This window comes from Quercus suber, unplaced genomic scaffold, assembly GCF_002906115.3.
Source record: "Quercus suber isolate HL8 unplaced genomic scaffold, Cork oak 2.0 scaffold_187, whole genome shotgun sequence".
NCBI lineage: Eukaryota > Viridiplantae > Streptophyta > Magnoliopsida > Fagales > Fagaceae > Quercus > Quercus suber.
The window spans coordinates 883,785-905,511 of NW_027069645.1; the positions used below are offsets into that span (position 1 = coordinate 883,785).

At 35.0% G+C, this 21,727-nt stretch overlaps 2 protein-coding genes across 6 annotated transcripts; one reads left to right on the forward strand and one right to left on the reverse strand.

Annotated features, from left to right (window-relative positions):
• The first annotated feature begins 959 nt into the window (after nt 1-959).
• LOC112018039 (uncharacterized) lies at nt 960-14,756 on the forward strand. 5 transcript variants are annotated; one of them, XM_065778616.1, is made up of 16 exons: nt 960-1,089; nt 2,231-2,823; nt 4,103-4,232; nt 4,342-4,543; nt 5,238-5,324; nt 5,385-5,474; nt 5,570-5,656; nt 6,017-6,088; nt 6,290-6,345; nt 6,695-6,780; nt 7,756-7,846; nt 10,819-10,976; nt 11,075-11,166; nt 12,732-12,812; nt 13,930-14,003; nt 14,246-14,756. In XM_065778616.1, exons 2-16 carry the CDS (start codon nt 2,271-2,273, stop codon nt 14,319-14,321), a joined length of 1,935 nt encoding a protein of 644 aa, XP_065634688.1. In that variant the 5' UTR covers nt 960-1,089; nt 2,231-2,270; the 3' UTR covers nt 14,322-14,756. The 5 variants fall into 5 exon arrangements, with proteins under 5 accessions (XP_065634688.1, XP_065634691.1, XP_065634687.1 ...); XM_065778619.1 differs by having other exon boundaries at nt 982-1,248; nt 4,133-4,232; XM_065778615.1 differs by having other exon boundaries at nt 983-1,248.
• Nucleotides 14,757-19,936: 5,180 nt separating this feature from the next.
• Nucleotides 19,937-21,727, reverse strand: LOC112018024 (putative F-box/LRR-repeat protein At4g00320). The gene is made up of 3 exons (XM_065778594.1): nt 20,564-21,727; nt 20,241-20,450; nt 19,937-20,059 (listed from the first exon to the last, which is right to left on the reverse strand). The coding sequence occupies exons 1-3, from the start codon at nt 21,725-21,727 to the stop codon at nt 19,937-19,939; spliced, it is 1,497 nt and encodes a 498-aa protein (XP_065634666.1).

Consider the following 21,727-nt stretch of genomic DNA (forward strand, 5'->3'; position numbering starts at 1 on the left):
ATTTTTATAGAAGAAGAAGAAGAAACTGAACTCAAAGTCTGACACTTCAACTTTGGGGAGTGTCAAAGTTCACATCTTTTCTGGTTCTGTTAAATTGAGGTACTTTTTGATGATATCTCTTCATTTTAGCTTCTGGGTATTCCTTAATTTTGGTAAACAAGTGGTGGGTATCCTTGAAAATCAGCAATTTGTTTCATGGTTCAGTTGTGGGTGGGTCTCTGTGTCCTAGAGTTTCATGGGTTTTGAATGATTTTTGGAGTCTTACTCTCTCTCTCTCTCTCTCTCTCTCTCTCTCTCTCTCTCTCATTGCTTTTTCTCTCTTTGACCACTCAAGCCTTCTCTGTATCTTTCTTGCTTGATTGCACCTATGAGCTATCTCTCATCCTAAGTCCACAGATATAGAGGTGAGCCATATTCGGAAATTGTAACTCTAACAATCTTTATGAGGCGGTCGATTTGGGTTTTTATTTAAGCTTTGTTTTGGGCTGATTTTAAGTTGGGTTTGGGATGGGTACACGATTGTTGTAGCAACAATGTAAATATACAATGTTATAAATGGACTAATATGAATATTTTCTAAGTAAAAATATGTAAATTTAACACATTTTCTATCATACACCCATCAATATAAGTAGTTTTTGAATAAAAACGTGTGAACTTGATACATTTTATTTATTTATCATACATCCATTGATGTGAGTGTTCTTAATTTATCTAACAACAGACTAACAAAAGTATCAAATTGGTATGTGTGAAGTTCGGGTATTAAATTGGGTAAACTAAGTATTCAAGAGTGCAAGTGTAACACACGCGCCAAAAAGGCCAAGAAAATTCCGCAATCAGAAAATGACACTTTTGCCCACACCACACAGAGAGTTATCTCAGACTAAGCCCAAATTTTGCAACCCAAAAAAAATGGAAAATAAATAAATAAAAAAATAAATTTGCGGTTATATTAAAAAATTTAAACATAAAGTTTTTCTCTATTTTTATCTTCTACTGCTAGAATCTGTGTGTTTAAGCAGTGAATATAGGAGGAACGAAATCTGATCAGAAAAGAGCACGATCTCTCACTCTATTGTTCAACTTGTAAGTCCAAGGTGTTTACCAGACACTGTGAAAGAAACAAAGTTTATTTTCATTTTTATTATTTTTATAGAAGAAGAAGAAGAAACTGAACTCAAAGTCTGACACTTCAACTTTGGGGAGTGTCAAAGTTCACATCTTTTCTGGTTCTGTTAAATTGAGGTACTTTTTGATGATATCTCTTCATTTTAGCTTCTGGGTATTCCTTAATTTTGGTAAACAAGTGGTGGGTATCCTTGAAAATCAGCAATTTGTTTCATGGTTCAGTTGTGGGTGGGTCTCTGTGTCCTAGAGTTTCATGGGTTTTGAATGATTTTTGGAGTCTTTGTGTGTTTTGGGTGTAACTGACTGGTGAATTGTAAAGAGGGTCTTAATTTAATTTGAGTTATGGAGTACTTTTTTTAAGGAGACTAGTTTGGAAATACTGAGAAAATTGGATATGGAATTTTAGCTGTTACTTTTTTTCGTTTTCTTCTTTGTCTTGTTCCTTGTTGGCTCTTGTTTTTTATGCTTCCTGTGTGCTACGGTTATGCCCACCTTTTTGTGAATTTTGTTTATTTATCAATTATGAATGAGATTATAATTGTGTTTTCTGTTGGTTTGGTTTTAAAGAATTTGTCCGAAACATGTCTAATTGTTGTGCTAGGCTCACTTGTGAGTGTTTTTCTTGCCAAATAATTATAATATTTATGTAGTTTACTTATAAAGAAGAAAGATTTAGGATTTATAAGGTTCTTTTCTTAGCTTGTCTTTGAAATCAAGGGGGTTGTGTGGGAGTTTGAACTAAAAAATTGTGTGGAAATCTGAGTAGTGGAACTACAGATAACCGAGAAGTTTCAAGGTTCTTGCTGTTTCATGTGAAAGCATGTACATTGAGTTTACATACAGCGGCTAGTTGACTTTGTATCTTGTATTGCAATTAAATATTGTGTGCTTATATTGGTTTTGGAAAAATGTAAAACTCATCCAACTAAAGACTTTTGATGTTATCAGGCATGGTTCAGTATTGATCCCCCAGTTACTGAAAATTTTATATTCAGAACTTCATTTTCTTTTTCTTTTCTGTCTTCTTCTTAGATTTGTACGTTAGTCAGTTGATTGGGACAATTTTATCCAGAGTGATGTGATGTTTTTTGGTTATCAGACAGGAGAATTTTTTGGCGTGGATGAAACTGTCATGCTGAATGTTGCTTCCGGTAAGTGGAGTAGGGATGAATTCCACAATGGATGATATGAACCTGATTCAGCAGAGGCATCACTTGGTGGTTAGGGAGCTAGGGGAAGAGATAGATTTAGAAATTGGCCCAAGTGATGATGATCCTTCATTTGCTAACACCCCACTCATTGGTGGCCCTCCTAGAGAACCTTCTGCAGAAGAGCATGATGAGACCAAGATGGTAATGGTTTCTCAGCTTCCCAGTGATGATCAAGATATGTCAAAGTCGCAAGCAGTGAAAAGAAAGAAGAAGGTTGTGAAGAGATGGAGAGAGGAATGGGCTGATACTTACAAATGGGCTTATGTTGATGTGAAGGAAGGGACAGCGAGAATTTTTTGCTCTGTATGTAGAGAGTATGGTAGGAAGCATAGAAGAAATCCGTATGGGAATGAAGGCAGTCGGAATATGCAGATGAGTGCATTGGAAGAACACAACAATAGCTTGCTTCACAAAGAGGCTCTTCGTCTCCAGATGGCCTCTAAGGATAAGATTATTGTTGACAAGCCAATCTATGTTAAAGGTTAGTCATCTCATTTTGCTGATTTCTTTTGGGCTTGCATTGAGACCATTAAGTGTTCAACACAGGCCAGTCTTTGTTTTTGTTGTGGGATTGTTTCTGGGCATTATTTTTCACCTTGAGTTCAGGTCTTCTAAGTTTTGTTGAATAAGGATACATACAATAATATAGCTTTGAACTTGTTAGATCTCAATATGAGTGACGATTGGTATGATTCTTATTGCCCTTAAACATATGCCATTGAAGGAACAGAAATTTTTTTGTGACTGCAGAATGGTCACTGTTATGAGAGGATCTAACTGCAGGAAAACTCTCTCTCTCTCTCTCTCTCTCTTCAAGTAATGATTAAGTGATAGCGCTTTGTAATTGTGGTTCCGAGGGTACTGAGAGCCTTGATTGGACTGTTGTTAATACTTTTTTAGAGTGCAGTAATTTTTTGAGTGATAAAGGGCTTGAAGTTCTCTCTCTCTCTCTCTCTCTCACACACACACACACACTCAGAGGGAAAAGGATTGGTGAGGGTCCATCTTTTATTTTGATAAGTAGAGAGAGTCCATTTTATTTTAAGTATTTGGTAGTTAACAAATGTAAAGGTAAATATGGTGCCACAGTATTTAAAATTAGTTATCATCCTTTAATTGATGGAATGAAATTTTAAATGACACAGTACCATGTACATAATTGGATCATGAAAACTAAATTTAAACCGTGAAATGCACTCTCTCCATTTTAAGCCAAATGGACAGGATCCTGATCCCAGTCACAAGGACATGTATTTCTCTGATACTTGATACTTCAGTTATCTTCTTCAGGAAGCTGTAATTACTGAATGCCAAGAGCCTTGTAGCTCAGTGGCATGGCCTGCTCACCTTTATTAGGAGAACTAGGATTCAAATCATCCCTCCCCCATTGTTGTAACTATCGAATTATTAAAAAAATTAAAAGAGTATTTTCTAAACACTGAGTTTGTCTTTTCAGTCGCTACATACCAACTCCTTCCCCTACATGAATAATTGACTTTGATTTCTGTTTCTCCTTGAAACTTTAAAGATGAGCATCTTAAAAGTGCTCTCTAATGATTGGGTTGGGCCAATTAAATGAATGTATTGGATCTTTTTAATTGATCCCTTTTGTTTCTCTGCAGCTGAAACATAGATTGCAATATTTTATTCAAACTTTGCAAATTTGATGTTTGCGGAAATACGTTGTACCTTCCACATTATGGCATGACATGGTTATAACTTTTCCCTTTGCCCTGTTTTGGAAATTTTTTGAAATTTAGCTCTTATGTCAAAAACTGCTGGATCAATAGTTGAAGCTGCACTGAAAAGGGATCCACACGAGGTTGAATTCATACAATCAGTGCAAGAAGTGGTGCATGCTTTAGAAAGAGTGATTGCAAAGAATTCTCAGTATGTTGCTTTAAAACGAAGCTTTTTTACTGTTATGCTTCACCATTCAAAGCAAAAGTCTGCAGTCAAGTTCATAACAATCTTCTAAGGTGGTTCTAATGTGTTTCAGTTATGTCAACATTATGGAGCGGTTGTTAGAACCTGAGCGTATGATTATTTTCCGAGTTCCATGGGTTGATGATAGAGGTGAGACGAATGTCAACCGAGGTTTTCGGGTTCAATTTAGCCAAGCATTGGGTCCATGTAGGGGTGGTATCCGTTTTCATCCATTGATGAACTTAAGTATTGCCAAGTTCCTTGGTTTTGAACAGGTATTGGAGTATTCTGGTGTTGTTTTATTTGACTTCTCCTGTAATTCAGTGTGCAAAAGTTTTGTCAAAATTTCTTCAAGTTTCTCCATCCTTTGTTTTTCTCTTCATTCCATATGGACAGTCCTTTTGCCCAATAATTTTGCACTCTTAAGATGCTTTATCTCAAATAACAGAAGTGTCCTTAGTGCACTATAAGTACATAAAAATGATTTAATTAATTCCTATTTTCAGGAAACTCTATTACCAAATATCCTAGAAGTTTAAATTAATGTTCCTGTTAAAATTTGCCAAGATCCTTATAGCTCAACTGGTTGGCACTTGCTAGTGTTTCCAATGAAGACATCCAGGGTTCAATTCCCCCTACTCTCAACTATCGAAGGATAAAAAAAAAAAAAAAAATATATATATATATATATATATCTTATTAAAATTTTATACTAAATTTTTGAAAAAAAAAAAAAAGACAGAAGAGATTGTATTATTTATGAAAAATTTATTCATCTACCATACTTGTTAGTTCTGATAACCCTAAAAAAAATTATTCTTATAATATAGGGTAAAATTTTGTTTTATTTTACACAGTTTAGTCAAATGAATGAAACATCCTATCTTGAACAAGGAATGAGGCTTTTATATTGGTAGCAACTTAGGTCTTGTGACTGTTATATAATGTCTAGTTTTTCCTTGTCCACAGACTTTAAAGAATGCCTTGTCTCCATACAAATTAGGAGGTGCAGCAGGTGGAAGTGATTTTGACCCTAAAGGAAAAAGTGATAATGAGGTAAAAGCTTCTTTCTATTAATTGATGGTATGCTACTGTGAAACTTCTGACCTTTCTCAGAATGTCCAAATTTCTCTTGCAAGCTGGCAGATCATGCGTTTTTGTCAAAGTTTCATGAATGAGATATATCGTTATTTGGGTCCTGACAAGGTAACTAGAAACAAGATTCCATTGCTTTATCTACATCTTTGTATGAATTTTCAATGCTTTAGTATACATGTCTGATTTAAGTTGTACACATTCAGGACCTTCCATCAGAGGAAATGGGTGTTGGCACCCGGGAAATGGGGTACCTGTTTGGACAATATAGACGTCTAGCTGGTCATTTTCAGGTACTTAAAAACACCTGTAACAAGCTATTTTGTAGAGTCTACTATATCTTATTCTTTCTTGTTGTATTCCTTGTCTCTTGAAACAATGTGCATCATCTAACTGAATGTCTATTATGAGCGTTCCTTGTCTTATATGACACTGTTACATGGCAAGTATTTTCTTCTTTATATAAATACATATCGGTACATGCATACATTTATACATGTGTGAATGCATGTATTTAGGTATGTAAATTTGATTATGTCACATGTCTAATTTATCATAGCCATCAAAAGTTTGGGTTACTGTTTATGTGTTTTTCATCATGGAAAGAAAATTAGTTGTGTTTACGTTTTCATATGTATACCTTACTTATGCAGGGAAGTTTTACAGGGCCAAGGATATTTTGGTCTGGCTCTAGCCTTCGAACTGAAGCTACTGGTTATGGGCTGGTACTGTATATTGCAACTCTCCGATGCTCTGTGTTTGGGTGGATGGTGGTGGGTAAATGTGACAATGCGCGCATGTTTGCCTGACTATGCACCTCCATCTGTGTGAAATTTCTCCCACTCTCTAGTGGGTGTAATGAGTTCCCTATCCATGTCTTGTTTTCTAAATTTTTATTAGTTAACAAAGTTCTCTTGCTTCTGCAGGTTTTCTTTGCCCAGCTCATGCTTGCAGATATGAATAAAGATCTCAAAGGATTAAGGTCTTTTACTCAACTTTGTGAGCTTTTTAGAGATAGTCACATGGTTATAGAAGTTGATAGCATGGTTTAGAAATATTTTCTAACATTGACTGTAGGGTACCACATTTTTAAGCCAATGGTCTAGCCTTGTTTTAGAGATATAGATCTTTTGAGTTTTTTGATGTTTATGCAAATATGGAATGTTATGCGCCCTCTCTCTCTCTCTAAAGTTTTTATTTATTTTTTTTCAATTTAATAACTGTGATTTACTGAAAAGAATCTTCTTCATATGCTGTTAGCTTAGTTACTGTTTCAAGGTTGTTATGCAAGTTTGTTAATTTGAAAATACTTGTCTATGAATTTTCTCCAGATGTGTTGTTAGTGGTTCTGGAAAGATTGCAATGCATGTTTTGGAGAAGCTTATTGCATATGGTGCTCTTCCCATCACAGTATCTGGTAACTTTTTGTTTTACATTTTTTCTCTATATTTTTATACCAACTGAATTGCATTATGGCATTTACACTTACTAGGGTGTCTCCAATTATCTTCCCCCTTCCCTCTCCTGTTGAGTCAAAAAAATGAATGGCCTGAAATAATTGATCTGCACCGATAAACATCTCTAGCAAAGAAAATACATTGTACACGTAGCAGTGATTTTTCCTGCCTCTTTACTCTGTAGAAGGTTATATGACTAACCTTCCACTCATGGTTGGAAGGTTAGTCATAATAAGGTAATTAAAGGTATTCTAATTTTTTGCTTGGACAAGTAACTTGAGTAATAGTTATTTCTTCTTACACATGTTTGTGATATTTATTTTATTATCTGCATGTTGGTTTGTCATGTTAGTCCTGGTAATAAGAAATGCATGCATGAAATTTTCAGTTTTATGTTAGTGGTTTGGTACAAATTAGTGATGCAGTACAATCATATTGAACTTTGTATTGCATTTATAAATATCATCTCTTCATGCCTTGTGTTCTTAACCTTTCACTTTTTTTTTTTTTTTACTTGATAAAAATAATTTTATTAAGAAAAAAGGTGGTAGTTTGAAACTTTGAATACATGACATGTGTACTGAACTACACCCAAAACTTTTCACTTGATTGGTGGTAGGTGTAGATGGTATGAGGAATATGTTTTGCCATTTCATCTGTGGAAAGACTGAAACAAATAATTGGCTCATTGTGTGTGACTAGAATTAGAAGTGAGAGTTTGGTGTCTATAAAGTTTTGTAGATCTTCTTTGTGATGCGACTTCAATCAGTATAAAGTTTGAAGAACCTGATATACATTTTCTTCAATTTTGTGTCATTTCTATATTCTATCGTGTTTCGGGAATTAGGACTGTGGCTAAGGCATTATGCTTTTACAATGATCATTAATTACTGACAAGCAGTTTTATAAATCATAACTTTTCTGATAATGTACAGATTCAAAGGGGTATTTGGTGGATGAGGATGGATTCGACTACATGAAAATAGCATTTTTGAGAGATATCAAAGCTCAACAGAGAAGTTTGAGGTGTGTGTTTATAACTGTCTTTTTATTTCTGTTCACCAAATTGCTATCTTTTTACATATGGCCGACCCTGGCTAGTCTGTTGAGGGTCCATAACTGACCCCTAGCTTTATCCTGGCTATAAAATTAAGAGCCTTAAAGAATTAGAATAAGGAGCAGTTTGGGTGGTGTGAAACTTAGGAAGAAGGATTTTGTTAACTGAGATTCATAACCTGGACATGAAGAGAGTGGGACTTATTCAACAGTGGACAGCTCAAGAAGAAATATTGCCAAAGCTGAATTGGAGAATACTTTGCTAATGGAGGAAATCTCCTGGCAACAAAGTCTAGGGCTTTATGGTTTGAAGGGAAGCTGAAACACAAAGTTCTTTCATCCCTGCAAATTCCCATAGAAATAATTTAATTGGAAGTCTCTCAATGTGAAGCTTTGGCTAGAGCAAACATTCAAAGATGCAGTTTTCGATACAGTAAGAAATATGAATGGTGATAAAGCCTCAGATCCATATGGGTTTTCTATTGCCTTATCTCAGCATTGTTGGGAAGTTGTTAACAAGGATTTCATGTGCGTGTTTCACTCATTTCATGACGATGGCATGTTTGAATGAAGTTTAAATGCTACTTTTATTGCTCTTATGCAAAAGACAGAAAAGAGGCATGGGTTTAAAGGACTATAGGCCAATTAGTCTCATCGGCGGTGTTTATAAAATTTTGGCTGGTGCTGACTAATAGGTTGAAGTTAGTCCTAGGGAAGCTCCTTTCTCTTTCTCAATATGATTTTGTCAAGGAGAGGCAGATACTTGACCTAGTCCTCATTGCAAATGAATGTCTTGATTGTAGATTAAAGTTGGGTATCCCAGGAGTCCTTTATAATTTGGATTGGAGAAGGCCTATTAACTCTTTAATTGGACTTTCTTGATCTATTTATTGGAATGGTGTGGTTTTTGGTAAAAATGGATGGCTGGGATTCATTGTTTTATTTCTGTAGTGCAATTCCTGATTCTTATTAATGGCAGTCCTAGTGGTCTTTTCAACAGCTATAGGGGTTTATGCCAAGGTGACCCTTTATTACAGTTACTATTTGTGATAGTAATGGAAGAGCTTAACAGATGGGCAGAGCAGTATATGGTCAGTATCTTGTTGGTTTTATGGAAGGAGACACCCTCATAATCATTTGATGGTTTCCCATCTCTTGTTTGTGGATGATACGTTGGTTTTTTGTGGATATGATCCGTAACAACTTCAGAATATAAAATGTGTACTGCTACGTTTGAAGTTGTTTCTGGGTCAGAAATCGATCTGGGGAAACCTGAATTTCTTCCAGTTGGTACTGTTCCAGAGGTGGAAGAATTGGCCCAGATCCTAGGATGCAAGGTATTTAGTCTGCCTATGAAATACTTGGGACTTTAGTTGGCTGCTAGATTCAATTCCAAAGTAATCTGGGATACAATTCTTGAGAAGGTGGAACGACATTCAACGGGTTGTATAAAGATTTATCTTTTCAAGGGTGGTAGGTTCACTCTGGTAAAAAGTACGTTTTAGAGTTTGACTTTGTCTCTTTTTCCTTTTCTTGTTAGCACTGCTATGTGTATTAAGAAACTTCAAAGAGACTTTATGGGGTGGGCTAGAAGATGATCATAAGTTTTGTCTTGTAAATTGGAAGGCAGTTTGTAAACCCATTCAATTTGGAGGTTTGGGTGTAAAAAGCTTGCTGTCTTTTAATAAAGCTTTGTTGGGCAAGTGGCTCTGGAATTATGCCAAGGAGAAAGATGTGCTCTAGAGGAGAATAGTGGATGAGAAATATGGTAGTGAATGGAGTGGATGGTGTTCAAGGGAGAGACGTGGCCCCATAGAGTATGTCTTTGGAAGTGTATCAGAAGTGGTTGTGGGAATTTTTCTAGATTCATTAGGTATGAGGTTGGTAGTGGTGTTAATATTTGCTTTTGGCATGATTGGTGGTATAGGGAAGGGGTTCTTAAGGAGGCATTTACAGAGTTGTACAGACTTGCACAATTTAAGGAGGCTTCAGTTCAGCTGTAGCAGATTATATACATTGGAATGACAGAAGGATTCATTAGGATATTAAATTTATTAGAGATCCAGGATTGGGAGATGGGCTTGCTAAGAGATTTTTTAAATCTTATCGATTCTATGAAGATATGAAGGGAAGAAGAAAATCAGATCTCCCGGACTCCAACAAAAATTAAAATTTTGAGGTGAAGTCTTTTTATAGTGTTACATATGGGAGTGCCCATATCTTTCCTTGCAAGAGTATTTGGAGGGTTAAAGCACCTTTTTTTTTTCCCTTTTTTACATAGGTTACTGCTTTGGGGAAACTTCTTGGGATGGATAAATTTAAGATGTAGGAATATAGTAGTAGGTTGGTGCTGCATGTGTAAGATGGATGGGTAATCGGTTGATCACCTACTTTTACACTGTTTTTGCTAGAGATTGTTGGTCTCTTGTGTTTTGTCTCTTTGGAGTACAGTGGGTTATGCCTCAAAAGGTGATTGAGTCATTGGCATGTTGGAAGGGGCATTTGGCAGACATCGAAATGGATATATTTGGAATGCTATCCCTTTATATGTGTTGTGGACTACTTGGAGAGAGTGCAAATATTTGAAGGAGTTGAACGAACTACAATAGAACTTGAGACGATTTTTGTACAATCTCTCTGTGGCTGGATGACTGCATTCACTGGCCATTTTTTCCCTAATATTTTAAAAGTTCTAGGCTGCTGTAATTTTACATGATTATTATGTTGCAATCAATTTTTACACCCTGTATACTTGGGTACATTCTTTCCATTCTCAATCAATAAAAATCTTGCTTACTTATTAAAGAAAAAAAGAAAAGAAAAAAAAGAGGAACAATAGCTGACCTCAAAATTTTGGGGACTAAGACTTGGTTGTTGTTTCTACCAAATTGCTATCTTTAATAACTTTATGCTGCCTGTGTTGATACGTGTGACATCTGCAGAGACTATTCAAAGACTTACGCTCGATCTAAGTATTATGATGAATCAAAACCTTGGAACGAAAGGTGTGACGTTGCATTTCCTTGTGCTTGCCAAAATGAAATTGATCAAACTGATGCTATTAATCTGGTCAATTCAGGTTGTCGTGTACTAGTAGAAGGTAGTAGTAAGATGCATTATGGCCTTTTGATTTCTTCTAATTTCTAACATTATAAGAATTACTGATGATAACTATGTGATAATTTTTTTGTATCCTAGGTTCAAACATGCCCTGTACCCCAGAGGCTGTTGATGTTTTGAGAAAAGCTAATATCCTTATTGCTCCTGCAATGGCTGCTGGTGCTGGGGGGGTGTGTGCTCACTTTTTCCAATCTATGCATAGTAGATATGCCTTTTTAGCATGTGCTAGAACAATGCTATGATGAAATCTATTTGCATACTTAGAAATGTGCTTTGATTATCATGCTTTCAGTTCACTGAATTTTTAACTAAATAAAAAAGGAAAACTTGTTTATATGGAGTTCAGGGATTCATAATTTAAATTGGAATAAAAGGGGATGCAAAGGCTAAAACTTCAGTTTCTATGAAAGTGGATTTATGTTGGGGAAGTTTCGGGGGAATTTAAAATTGCTCACTGTTGTGCAGACATTTGATGATATGGAAGAGTAACTGACTTGTCACTTGAGTTTCTTGTCATATCAACCTAGTGCCTTTCGAAGTTGATGTTTTTAATCTTTTCTTTCCTTTTAGTACTTAATGTCAGTGCATATTTTCCTTATTTTTCCTATCTTTGATTTGGAAATGGCACTGGGAATTCCACTTTATATAGTAGAGAACTAGAGATGCAGTAGGAAAGGAATTGCAAGAAAATAGATTACTGAGTTTCTTATGGGAGTACTTTCTGGACAATAAATGAGTTGATTTTCTAGGACATAAGCAGCAACTATTTGTGTCAATCTTGAAATATGGTTGCACAAGGTAGGATGAGTAGTTGTATTCAGATTGAGACTCAGTAGAGTACTGGAGTGGTGCTGGATAACTCTTTTAAGGATGGCCAATTCCTCTAGGAGGTGCAGGAGATTAACGGCAACCATGTTGCTCTCGTGATTGTGAGATTGTGACAATGTATTAGAATAGGTGGTCATGAGTTTGAACATTGTCTCCACTCTACTTCCCATTTAAGAAGTTAAAAGTCCCATGTGTATGGCCCCATTTATTAAAGGGGAGTTTGGGCACACATGTAAGGAGTGTTAAAATTATGGTTAAATGATTTAATTCACTATCTCCTAATAACTTAAGCTTTTGAGAGAATTGGTAATTTGTCAGTATTCAACTATAAGACTTTGGTTTGCTTAGTAAGAGTTGTCTGGCCAAAGATATTCCTTTTGAGTTTGATCATCTGTTGGTAGTATTGGTCCTATTGGATTCATGGTATCAAACAGGATCATTGAATTAGTTTTTGATACTTTGTGTTTATCTTTTGAACTGATGTGTAACCAAATGATTTGAGCGCTCAATTGTAGAACTTTCTATGATTCAGCTCGTCAATTTTTTTCTTTGAAAATCATTTGGTTGATGCTCAAAATAGAAAAATAAGTTTTTTGAAATATTTGGTGTACCTTATATGAATCTAAGCTCAATTCAACCTCAAACTGCTGGAGATGTGCATGATTGGGTATATGATTAAGATAATATTAGGGCTAAAGCAGTAATATATGTGCATCCTTTGACCATTTTGATTTAATTTTGCTTTTAGAGTAATGCTCCTTTAAACCTAGTTGCATTGAATGTTTGCAAGTTGCATTGAATGATTGAGCTGATTATTCAGTTGCAATTCCATGTCAATGGGGTCTTGTTTTCACTTATTATATTCAGTTTTTTATCTGCTAATTTTTTTTAATGTACTTGGCTTCAGGTTGTTGCTGGAGAACTCGAATTAAATCATGAATGTAATCTGATCCATTGGTCACCAGAGGACTTTGAGTCAAAATTGCAGGTGAGGCTCTACATATTTTTATCCTTGGTGGTATGGTTTATTTCATAGGTTGAAATAAATGCAAGAGTTCATAACTATTAAACTGCAATGCCCATTTCTCATGGGTTGGAGCAATTTGACCAAACCAAAAACTCTATTTAGTTAACTTGTTCATATGACAATTATTTACATGGTTATAGAAGACATTTCACCAGAACCTTTCAACAAAAAGTCAATCAATATCAGGTCCTGTTTGTTGATGTTGCAGCTCATTTAGACTTTTAGCTTGAAAGTACCCTCTAAATCAGCTCCTTGAAGTGGCTCTGTTGAATCACACTGTTTCAGGCTGGCAGCCTTCTATTCGGCTGTAGGTGGGCCAACCATTGAATGCCAACTTGGGTTCAGTAGATTCACTTTGTCACATTTCCTGGCTTGTTGCTTTTAGTTTGTCGTTGTGAATTTCCTTTTTGGGTCAGAATTTCGTTATGAACCTATATTTTTAGTTAATGGGAAGTATATGACCTTGTTTAAGGAAGTATTACTTTATTTGTATACAGAGTAAAATATCTAAGCCTTGAGAACCCCCTTGTTATGACTTATTCTGTAAAATGAATGCAAGGTTGTCAGCTCATCTTTGCATGCACCAACAGATGCATGTAAACGAAACAGATTGTTATTTAGAAAACGTAACTGAATGGGATCAAGTACCCTTTGGTAATCAACTATGTCAGTGGAGATTGTTATCAAAAATGTCCATGTTATTGCAGCATAAACTCATTAAAACCAGTACAAGATTTTCTAGTGTATCACTGCTGATTCTATACTAGTTACTCTGTGAGTTAATCTGTTTCTTTTTCCCTGGGGTGGGGTGGTGGGACCAGGGTTGAGTGGGAGAGAAAGAGAGAGAGAGAGAGAGGTATGTTGTTCATTTAGTTCCACAGGGATAAAATTAGTTGCTTTGTTCTTTTCAATTTAGTAAAAACTTTTTGTTAGCTCTATTTGTGAAGATTGTCACCTTTTTTTTAACTTGAGCTGATGTAGCCATTTTTTTCAACCCCCCCCCCCCCCCCACCACACACAAAAAAAAACCACCTTTTTTTAAACTTGAGCTGATCTCCTTTTTGCATTTTACTGGCAGGAAGCAATAAAACAGACTTACCAGAGAGCCCTCAAAGCAGCTACTGATTTTGGTTATCAAAAGGAGAGTCCTGAGTAAGTATTTTCTTTTTCTTTTTCTATGTCCAATTTCTTAAATTTGATTCATTCACCATAGTATGATGTTTTTTAGACCAAACTAATCTATGTAGCGTATAGCACTTCTTCTGTTAATCAGCTCAAATGCTTGCAAGGTTTTAACAATAATGGTTGATGAGTGATCATTGTATTGTGTAATTGCCCTAAAAGAAATATGGTTAGATCCATTTTCATATTCTCTTCTTTTACTTGTCCAACAGAGCTCTGGTACACGGAGCAGTCATCTCTGCCTTTTTGACTATTGCTCAAGCTATGACTGATCAAGGATGTGTATAGAACCAAAGAATTAGGCACAATTACTATTGTGCTCTCCCCGAATCTGATTTCTGTCGTCTGCACATGTGAATGTTATGAAGATATGCATCTCATGATAGTTGGCAAGCTGAAAAAAATCATACCAATGATGTCAAATGGATTTTGATATCCATACTTCTTGTTGATGACAGAACATTAAAATTATAGAAGATTTCTTTGTAACATAATTGTAATGTAATGGTTGAGACTTTGCAGAAGGGTAATTGTGGAGAACAATTGGGATACACCTGATGGAAGAAAAATGTGTAGTAGATCTAGTGGTAGAATAGGAGGGGCTTCCAATTATATGGCAAAGTAATTATTCTTGGCTCACTTGAGATGCCTAAATAATTGTTACGATCTTGTGAAATATTTTAGTTAGATTTGAAATAAAATTTAATTATAAATTGTAATTGATATCTAGGCCTAAACCTGTTTTTTCCCCTATTAAGGTGTATGATTTAAAAAAAAAAAAAAAAAAAGGGGCCTTTCATAAGAGCTATTCATGCAAAAACTGTGGGTTGGTTTTAGAGTGAGGAAATTTGCAAGCAAGCATAACTTGTAGCCTATCAACTTTGATGTGGTAATGGAAAAATCAATGCAAGGTAGTGCTTCTAGTCCTGTAAAATAAAATCGGGATACCAAAGGATTAATAACTACTGATCTTTTGTGTGTTTTTTTTTTTTTTTTTTTTTTTTTTTTTTAAATCCTAGATTCCAACATGGTTCTGAAGCCTAGCCATGAATGGGCTGTAGGTGCTCCCTCATGGAGATTGAGCCATAATAACGCGACCTCAATTCCACCTGGAGCACCAGGGTTTTTGACACTTACCAAACGTCTACGAATACATCCAAATTTTTACTCCATAAACAAATATTTAACCAACGCAGGACATTTTTATTGACCATTTTATCCCATATTTTAGCTTAATATTTTGGCTTGACATCCAAGCAACCTTTTTCAACTGAATTAAAAAAATCTTCTTAGGCATCACCGATTGAACCCCAATGCAATACAAACAAAGAACCACAACTCCCTTGCGATAGAGCGATAGACAGATCAACAAATTCACCACTACATTTACATATACCACACCAATGCATTAGTCCTAATATTGCTATCTGTAAAAACAGCTGAGCTGGGGACCTTTACTGTATCAGATACTCTTCCAAGGAAAATGGCCCCAATTAGATCCTCCCAATGCCTCATACATAGAGAGATTGTATCAGGTGATGCATAGGCAACATACTTGAGGTCTTGTCAACTTAATTCCAACTAGAACAACGACACAATTTTTCTTTCCAGGATGAAACTTCCTACTGGCATGGATTCACTGGAATTCTTAACTTCTTTACAATTATCCTGCTCCATCACATCATAGAAGCATTTTTCATATCCAGGCATAAAGCAATATAAGGAAATCAAGAGGCAAGTTGCAACTCCATGCAAATCAACTTGACAAGTTCTTATCAAATTGATTAGGGACAGTTTCATTAGCTTTTTTTCACCAGCACAATAACTTTCTTCATTAGATTTCTGCTTAAGTTGTGATGCTAAATACAGTATGAGATAATAGGCGCAAGCATAAAGCAATATAAGGAAATCAACACGCAAGATGCTACTCAATGCAAATCAACTTAACAAAGTCCTTCAAATTGATTAGGGCTGCTTTATAACTCTTTTTCACTAAATCGATGACTCCTTCATAAGAGTTCTGTTTAAGACCTTGAATCTGTTGGTGTTTTCATTCAATAAATAATATTTGTTTTACTAGGAATCATCATGTTTCACAACCTCCACCAAATTCTTTTGGCCTTCCTATCTATTTTGTTAGAGCACTAGAATCAAGTGTGCTAAATGCTAACATGGAGCTACAGTTATGTCTTCATATTGAAACATAGAATCTCAGTTAGTTACCTATCATTGATTCTTGTCACTAAAGACCAAGCCCTCTGGCCTAGAGTCTACTCTTGTTTCCAAAAAAAAAGGAAAATGAGACATCCGAAGGCTTAAATTTTTAAATAATTCACAATTTATTCTTGAGTTGCCAATTGACATCCCAATATCCTCATTAAAATTACAGTGGTCTTTGTCACGTTTCTTCATTAGTCCTTTGATTCTATTAAGAAACTATACCGTTTTGCCCAATTTTCTAAAAATATTCTTTTTGTAGTACACACACATGCATGCATACATATAGAGACAGACACACACTATTGTGCTGGTACCTATGCATATTGCAGTGAAGGCTTTGCTACCCACCCTATTATTCCCTCTTTTTAATGTATGTCTTTGCAATATAAGCTCTACCTACAGGATTTTTCGCTCCTAGTATTGCCCTGATTTATATTATGATAAAACCTCATCTTCAGCATAAGCCATTTCCTTCCCACTTTTAAACATTTCTTTCCAATCCTGTCACTAATATTCTTAGCTTGGGCTTCATTGCTCACCTTTTTTGCATCTTCCAGCACCTCTCTTGCTTCAAAATCACTTGACATGCGTGCCACTTGAAAGTTTAAACTTGAAGGCATAATGTGATTTAGAACAATGAAATGTTCAAGAAGTAATCATCTTCAACCATCTCTGATTATGTACAGACAAAATTCCTTTTTTCTTTTTAAAATTATTATAACAAATAGAGGTTGAGCCTTGGTGTAATGGCAAGTGTCTTTTTAAAATTGTTATAAAGAATGACAGGTAGTGGGATTGAGAATCAGCCTGTCCAAAAAATTTAGGGATAAAATTGCCAACCAAACGCCTCTCCTAAACCCCACAAAAGTGAGAGTTATGTGAATTACAAATACAATTCAACATTTTTTCAGTCAGTGGATTTGCCACCACTTTGAGATCTCTAAAGATGCCATCTTCTCAAATTCTCGATCTGGACACTTATCAAGCAATTCCACCAACATGGAACTGGAAGTCCTCCAAGATTATTGCATTCTCAAAAAAATACTTGTATAGAATCTCTCTATCTGCATAATGTCCTTTAAGGCTGTCAATCTTTACAGTCTTCAAGCAATGCCTCCAACATGGAAATGGTAGGAATTTGCAACAACTAGTATCATCCCCTTTACAAATAGATTTTTTATACGAGAACTGAAATACAAGCAACTAGTTAGCAACATGGAACTTTCACTAAACAAACCATCTTAGTCTCTGAATTATACAATAAAAAAAAAAAAAAGACAAAAGATAAGGGTCTCACTAACATTGAATCAGTCTACTTTAGGCCCAAAAGAGAGAAATGTGTGGAATCAAAATCAAATAATGATGCAGTGCCAATCATTGTGTTCTTGTGGTTTTTTCCCATTAATGCGCTCGTATTTTTTGGCTAAAATGCAAATTGCATCCTCTAAGTTTAACTCAAAATTCATTTTAGTTCTCTAACTTTACTTTCATTCAATTGAGTCTCTAAGTTTCAAATTTATCCAATTCAAGCCTTTCATCCAATTCCATTAAAAATTGTCATTAAGTTTGCAATTAACTAATGAAAAGAAATTTTTTTTAAAAAAAATCTCACATAAAAAAACCTATAAAATATTTTTATTAATTTTATAGATTTTTTTTCATTTCAGAAAAATGTTTTTTTGACAGAAATTTTTTAATGAAATTGGACGGAATGTCTAAATTGAATAAATTTTAATCAAATTTAGAGGGTGCAATTTGCATTTTAACCTTTTTTTAGTAGGGCTAGTAGTGTAATACTATGATCGTAACTTAGATCATCTCTATGTGCACAAGTTACATATTACTTTAGTACATGTTGAATCAAGAATCTCATGTCACCCTATGCACACAAGGAAATGAGGTATCTTTTGATCTAGAGGTCATTGGCTTGAACTCACAAATGATCAAATAACACATGTTATAAATTAGATATAATTGAAATACAAGAATTTGCATCGACTACCAAAGTAGTTGCATAATAGGAGATAAAATGCAAAATGTAAAGCCACCCAAGAAAGTAAAGAAGCCAATTGAATTCACGTTCGTATTTTACTTTAGATATAAGCTAGTAGATTATTCACGAGCATATTAATTTTAGTTGTTTTAAGATAATGAAATGGTGAATGCTGATTACTTGGTTAAACAAAGAAATGGGCACACAAAATTTATTAGATTACTCACGTTGATAAATTTCTCTAGGTAAATAACAAGTATTGGACAAAAAATAAAACTTTCCTTTTCTTTTAATATGATTATGAACATTAAACTTTTATGATTCTCCTCTAGTAGTGCAATTATGTTTCTAGTGTTTTTTTTTTTTTTTTTTTAATCAAGATCCATCATTTTTGCTCTCTGTACAATCCAGCAATGGGAGATTTAGCAAGGGCACAACTCTCTTGAAAACATTACTCAATGGCTGAACAGTGGGTTTTACTCCTATGTTGCTACAGGAAGATTATGAGAACTCCATTGGTGGAGATGGAGTTTAAGTGTTTTACTCAGTTGACTCCATTGAGAACTCAATTGAGTTTTACTCTCCCCTCTTCACAACAAAGGTGGAGATGGAGAAGTTTCCTAACATTAAAGTTTGATTTGAGATTTTAGAAATCTAGTGGAATATTACCAATTCTTCCCTTCTGTACAAACTGTTAACAGTGAATCCAACTATTAAAAAAACTCAATTGAGGATGTCATTCAGCTACGAAGGGAGTGTATGAAAAAAGATGACTTGACTGGTTAGTCCTCTCCCCCTTCCAACAAAAGAGGTGGAGATAACGAGCTCACTGATTCTAAGCCTATCAATTTCGAAGGTGGTTTTGAGTTTTCAATGGAAAAAACAAAGAGGCCTTTTTAATGCATTATATAGGGAGGCAATTACTTTCACAAAGTCAGCCCGGTTGGCTTGAGGATCATGAAAAATTCATGATCAAGGCAGGTAGACAGTTAGTTGATGTTAAATGGACAAACCTTTTCCTTAACACTATTGCCCATGCCATGGCAGCAATAGCATCTGATTCTATCAAAGAATGGACATCACGGTGATATACAGGATAAGAAATGGTACATGATATAACAATTAGCCTAGAAAGTGGAAAGATTGGGTAAGCTTATAGACAACTTTTTAAAATTTTCAACTTCAATTAGAATGCAATCAGAAAGGTACAAGTTAAAATCTTCAATTTTGAACCACCGATTTACTGGAGAAATTATGATCCACATAAGATTTTGTTAGCTAGTATTGTTTTCTTTTCTTTTGAAAAGGGTAAATAAAGAAAGAAGAAGAAAGTCTAAGATTAACAATAATAGAGTATTGGAAATTTGGAATGGAAGAGTGCATTGTATTTGTGTGGAGAAGGGGATCCTTGTCATGGCTCACCAAGGTAATAGTAAATTATACTCCCACTTATAGCACATGGTTACTTGATTTGAATTCAAAAGCCCATAAAGCCAATACAGACCAAAATATTCAAGTTAAGTAATTTTCTTGGGGGAAAAAGGGACATGGAGTAAACACAAATTTCGTTATAATGCTCGTTTTTCAAGGAAGAGGGTTAAAAAGATGAAATTTACCAAAATTCATGACCATTTAGGCAATGAGTACTTCCAAACAGATGATTACACCAAAAATATTAACTATTACATTACTAACTGGTAACAACAAGAATAACAAGAATTTCCACCACATCAATAGTAGCTCGCCTAGCATGAGAAGCAAAAGCATATAACAAGAATGGTGTTGTTTTACAATTATAACTTTGTTTGAAGAACTAAAGCATCATTTAGCACCATCAACAGTCACCAATGAAACATAAGTAGCAAGTTTTTAGATTGCAGGAAATAAATAAATGTATACCATGAGAGATATGTTGTCAATATGAGGTTCTGACAAGAGATAATAGTCGAAACATAAGGAGCAAGTTTCTATGTTACAGGAAATAGATGTGATACCTTGAGAGATATTTGGTCAAAATCGGGTTTTGAATTGTTGCTGCATTCCATAGATAAAATATCTGGAAGAGGAGAAATCCAAAGCAAGCTATCTACAAGCTCACCTATTTCATCTCTTGTAAATGACTTTGATATTGATACCATTAAATGCTTAACATTATATGATGGTGATGGTAGGGTTTCTCTAAATTCTTTTGGAATAATTGCATTCTTCACAAGAAAATTAAACAAAAGAACAGATTAGAATTGATATACAAAAACAATAAAGAAAATCGAACGAAAGAAAACAGTAAGCAAATAAATATCAATTGATTTAGAAATACCTCAGCCCGTTCAACACTAAGTTCCAATAATTTCGATTTACTCAGCTTTGAGAGGAATTCAATCTTCTCAACATCCGTAGGATCAGCAACATTAAGACATCTCAGATTGTAGATAGCTTGTGATAGAGCCAAAGCATTCGATGAAATGGATGCTCGATAAGTTCCATAATATATGAATGTAGATAATTTAGGAGCATCAATCTCGACCTCAATCAGATAGGAACATCTATCTAAATCCAATGATTTAAGATGATGATTTGAAATCTTTATTGTTTTCAGCTCAAAGCAAATTTTTAGCTCCAACTTCTCGAGGAGTGCAAGCCCAGGAAGATTGTTATTGAGCCACTCGTTTGAAATGTAAACAACACATAAACTTAATAGTCTTAAATTTTTACAATGAAGTAGATTGAACCCTGATCGTATCGTCACTTGTTGCATAGATAGATGATAAAGATCAAATGCTTCCAATTCAAGACTCTCAAGGGCATTGCCTTTTAATGTAATCGCCATGACTTTGGGAACATTTGACGCCTTTATACTTTTAAGCCCTCTACATTCTATAAACATCATGGATTCTATCACAGGACACCCAGCAATTAAGTTCTGAAAAATTTGATCATCTGCATCAACATGAGATAAAGAGAGTTTTTTCAAAGAGGGTAGGTATGTATCACCACAAGTTGACTCCAACTTACACTCGAATAATATCAACACAGTTAACGATTTTGCAACCAAAACTCTCTGAGGCAATATATAACCTATGCCGAAAAATCCAAACCCAAGATTCAGCTCTTTGACATCACTATCAACTACAAAACCAATCCAACGGTCAACAGTCTCAACAAAAGATATCGATTTTTTCTGAGCTGTACAATGAAGTAGAAACTTGTTTATATGTAGCCTCTGCCTATGGTGGCTTTGTAAAGTTTTTTCCACAAAATTAAACAAGGCCTTTATTTTCTTCTGGACCTCCAGATTTTTCTTGTTTTTTGGAAACCACAGTGTTGAGTCAAAGTAAGTTTCATCAAACACAAGATTTGGGAATGTAGTCCATATGTGTTTCCATCTGGTGGACAAGACAGTAGATTGAACAACTTGTTTGATGGGGAGGAATGACAGGATGTATTGCAGAACAACTTCCGGCAACTCAGAGATACGGTCCAT

What these genes read in the sequence shown, in the direction of transcription:
- LOC112018039 (XM_065778616.1), top strand. Translation starts at nt 2,271, where the DNA reads ATGTTGCTTCCGGTAAGTGGAGTAGGGATGAATTCCACAATGGATGAT. An exon ending in GTGATTGCAAAGAATTCTCA is followed by an intron (nt 4,233 to 4,341) that starts GTATGTTGCTTT and finishes AATGTGTTTCAG; the next exon opens with TTATGTCAACATTATGGAGC. An exon ending in TGGCTGCTGGTGCTGGGGGG is followed by an intron (nt 11,167 to 12,731) that starts GTGTGTGCTCAC and finishes ACTTGGCTTCAG; the next exon opens with GTTGTTGCTGGAGAACTCGA.
- LOC112018024 (XM_065778594.1), bottom strand. Translation starts at nt 21,727, where the DNA reads ATGGACCGTATCTCTGAGTTGCCGGAAGTTGTTCTGCAATACATCCTG. An exon ending in TTAGTGTTGAACGGGCTGAG is followed by an intron (nt 20,451 to 20,563) that starts GTATTTCTAAAT and finishes TTTCTTGTGAAG; the next exon opens with AATGCAATTATTCCAAAAGA. An exon ending in TTGACCAAATATCTCTCAAG is followed by an intron (nt 20,060 to 20,240) that starts GTATCACATCTA and finishes ATGATGCTTTAG; the next exon opens with TTCTTCAAACAAAGTTATAA.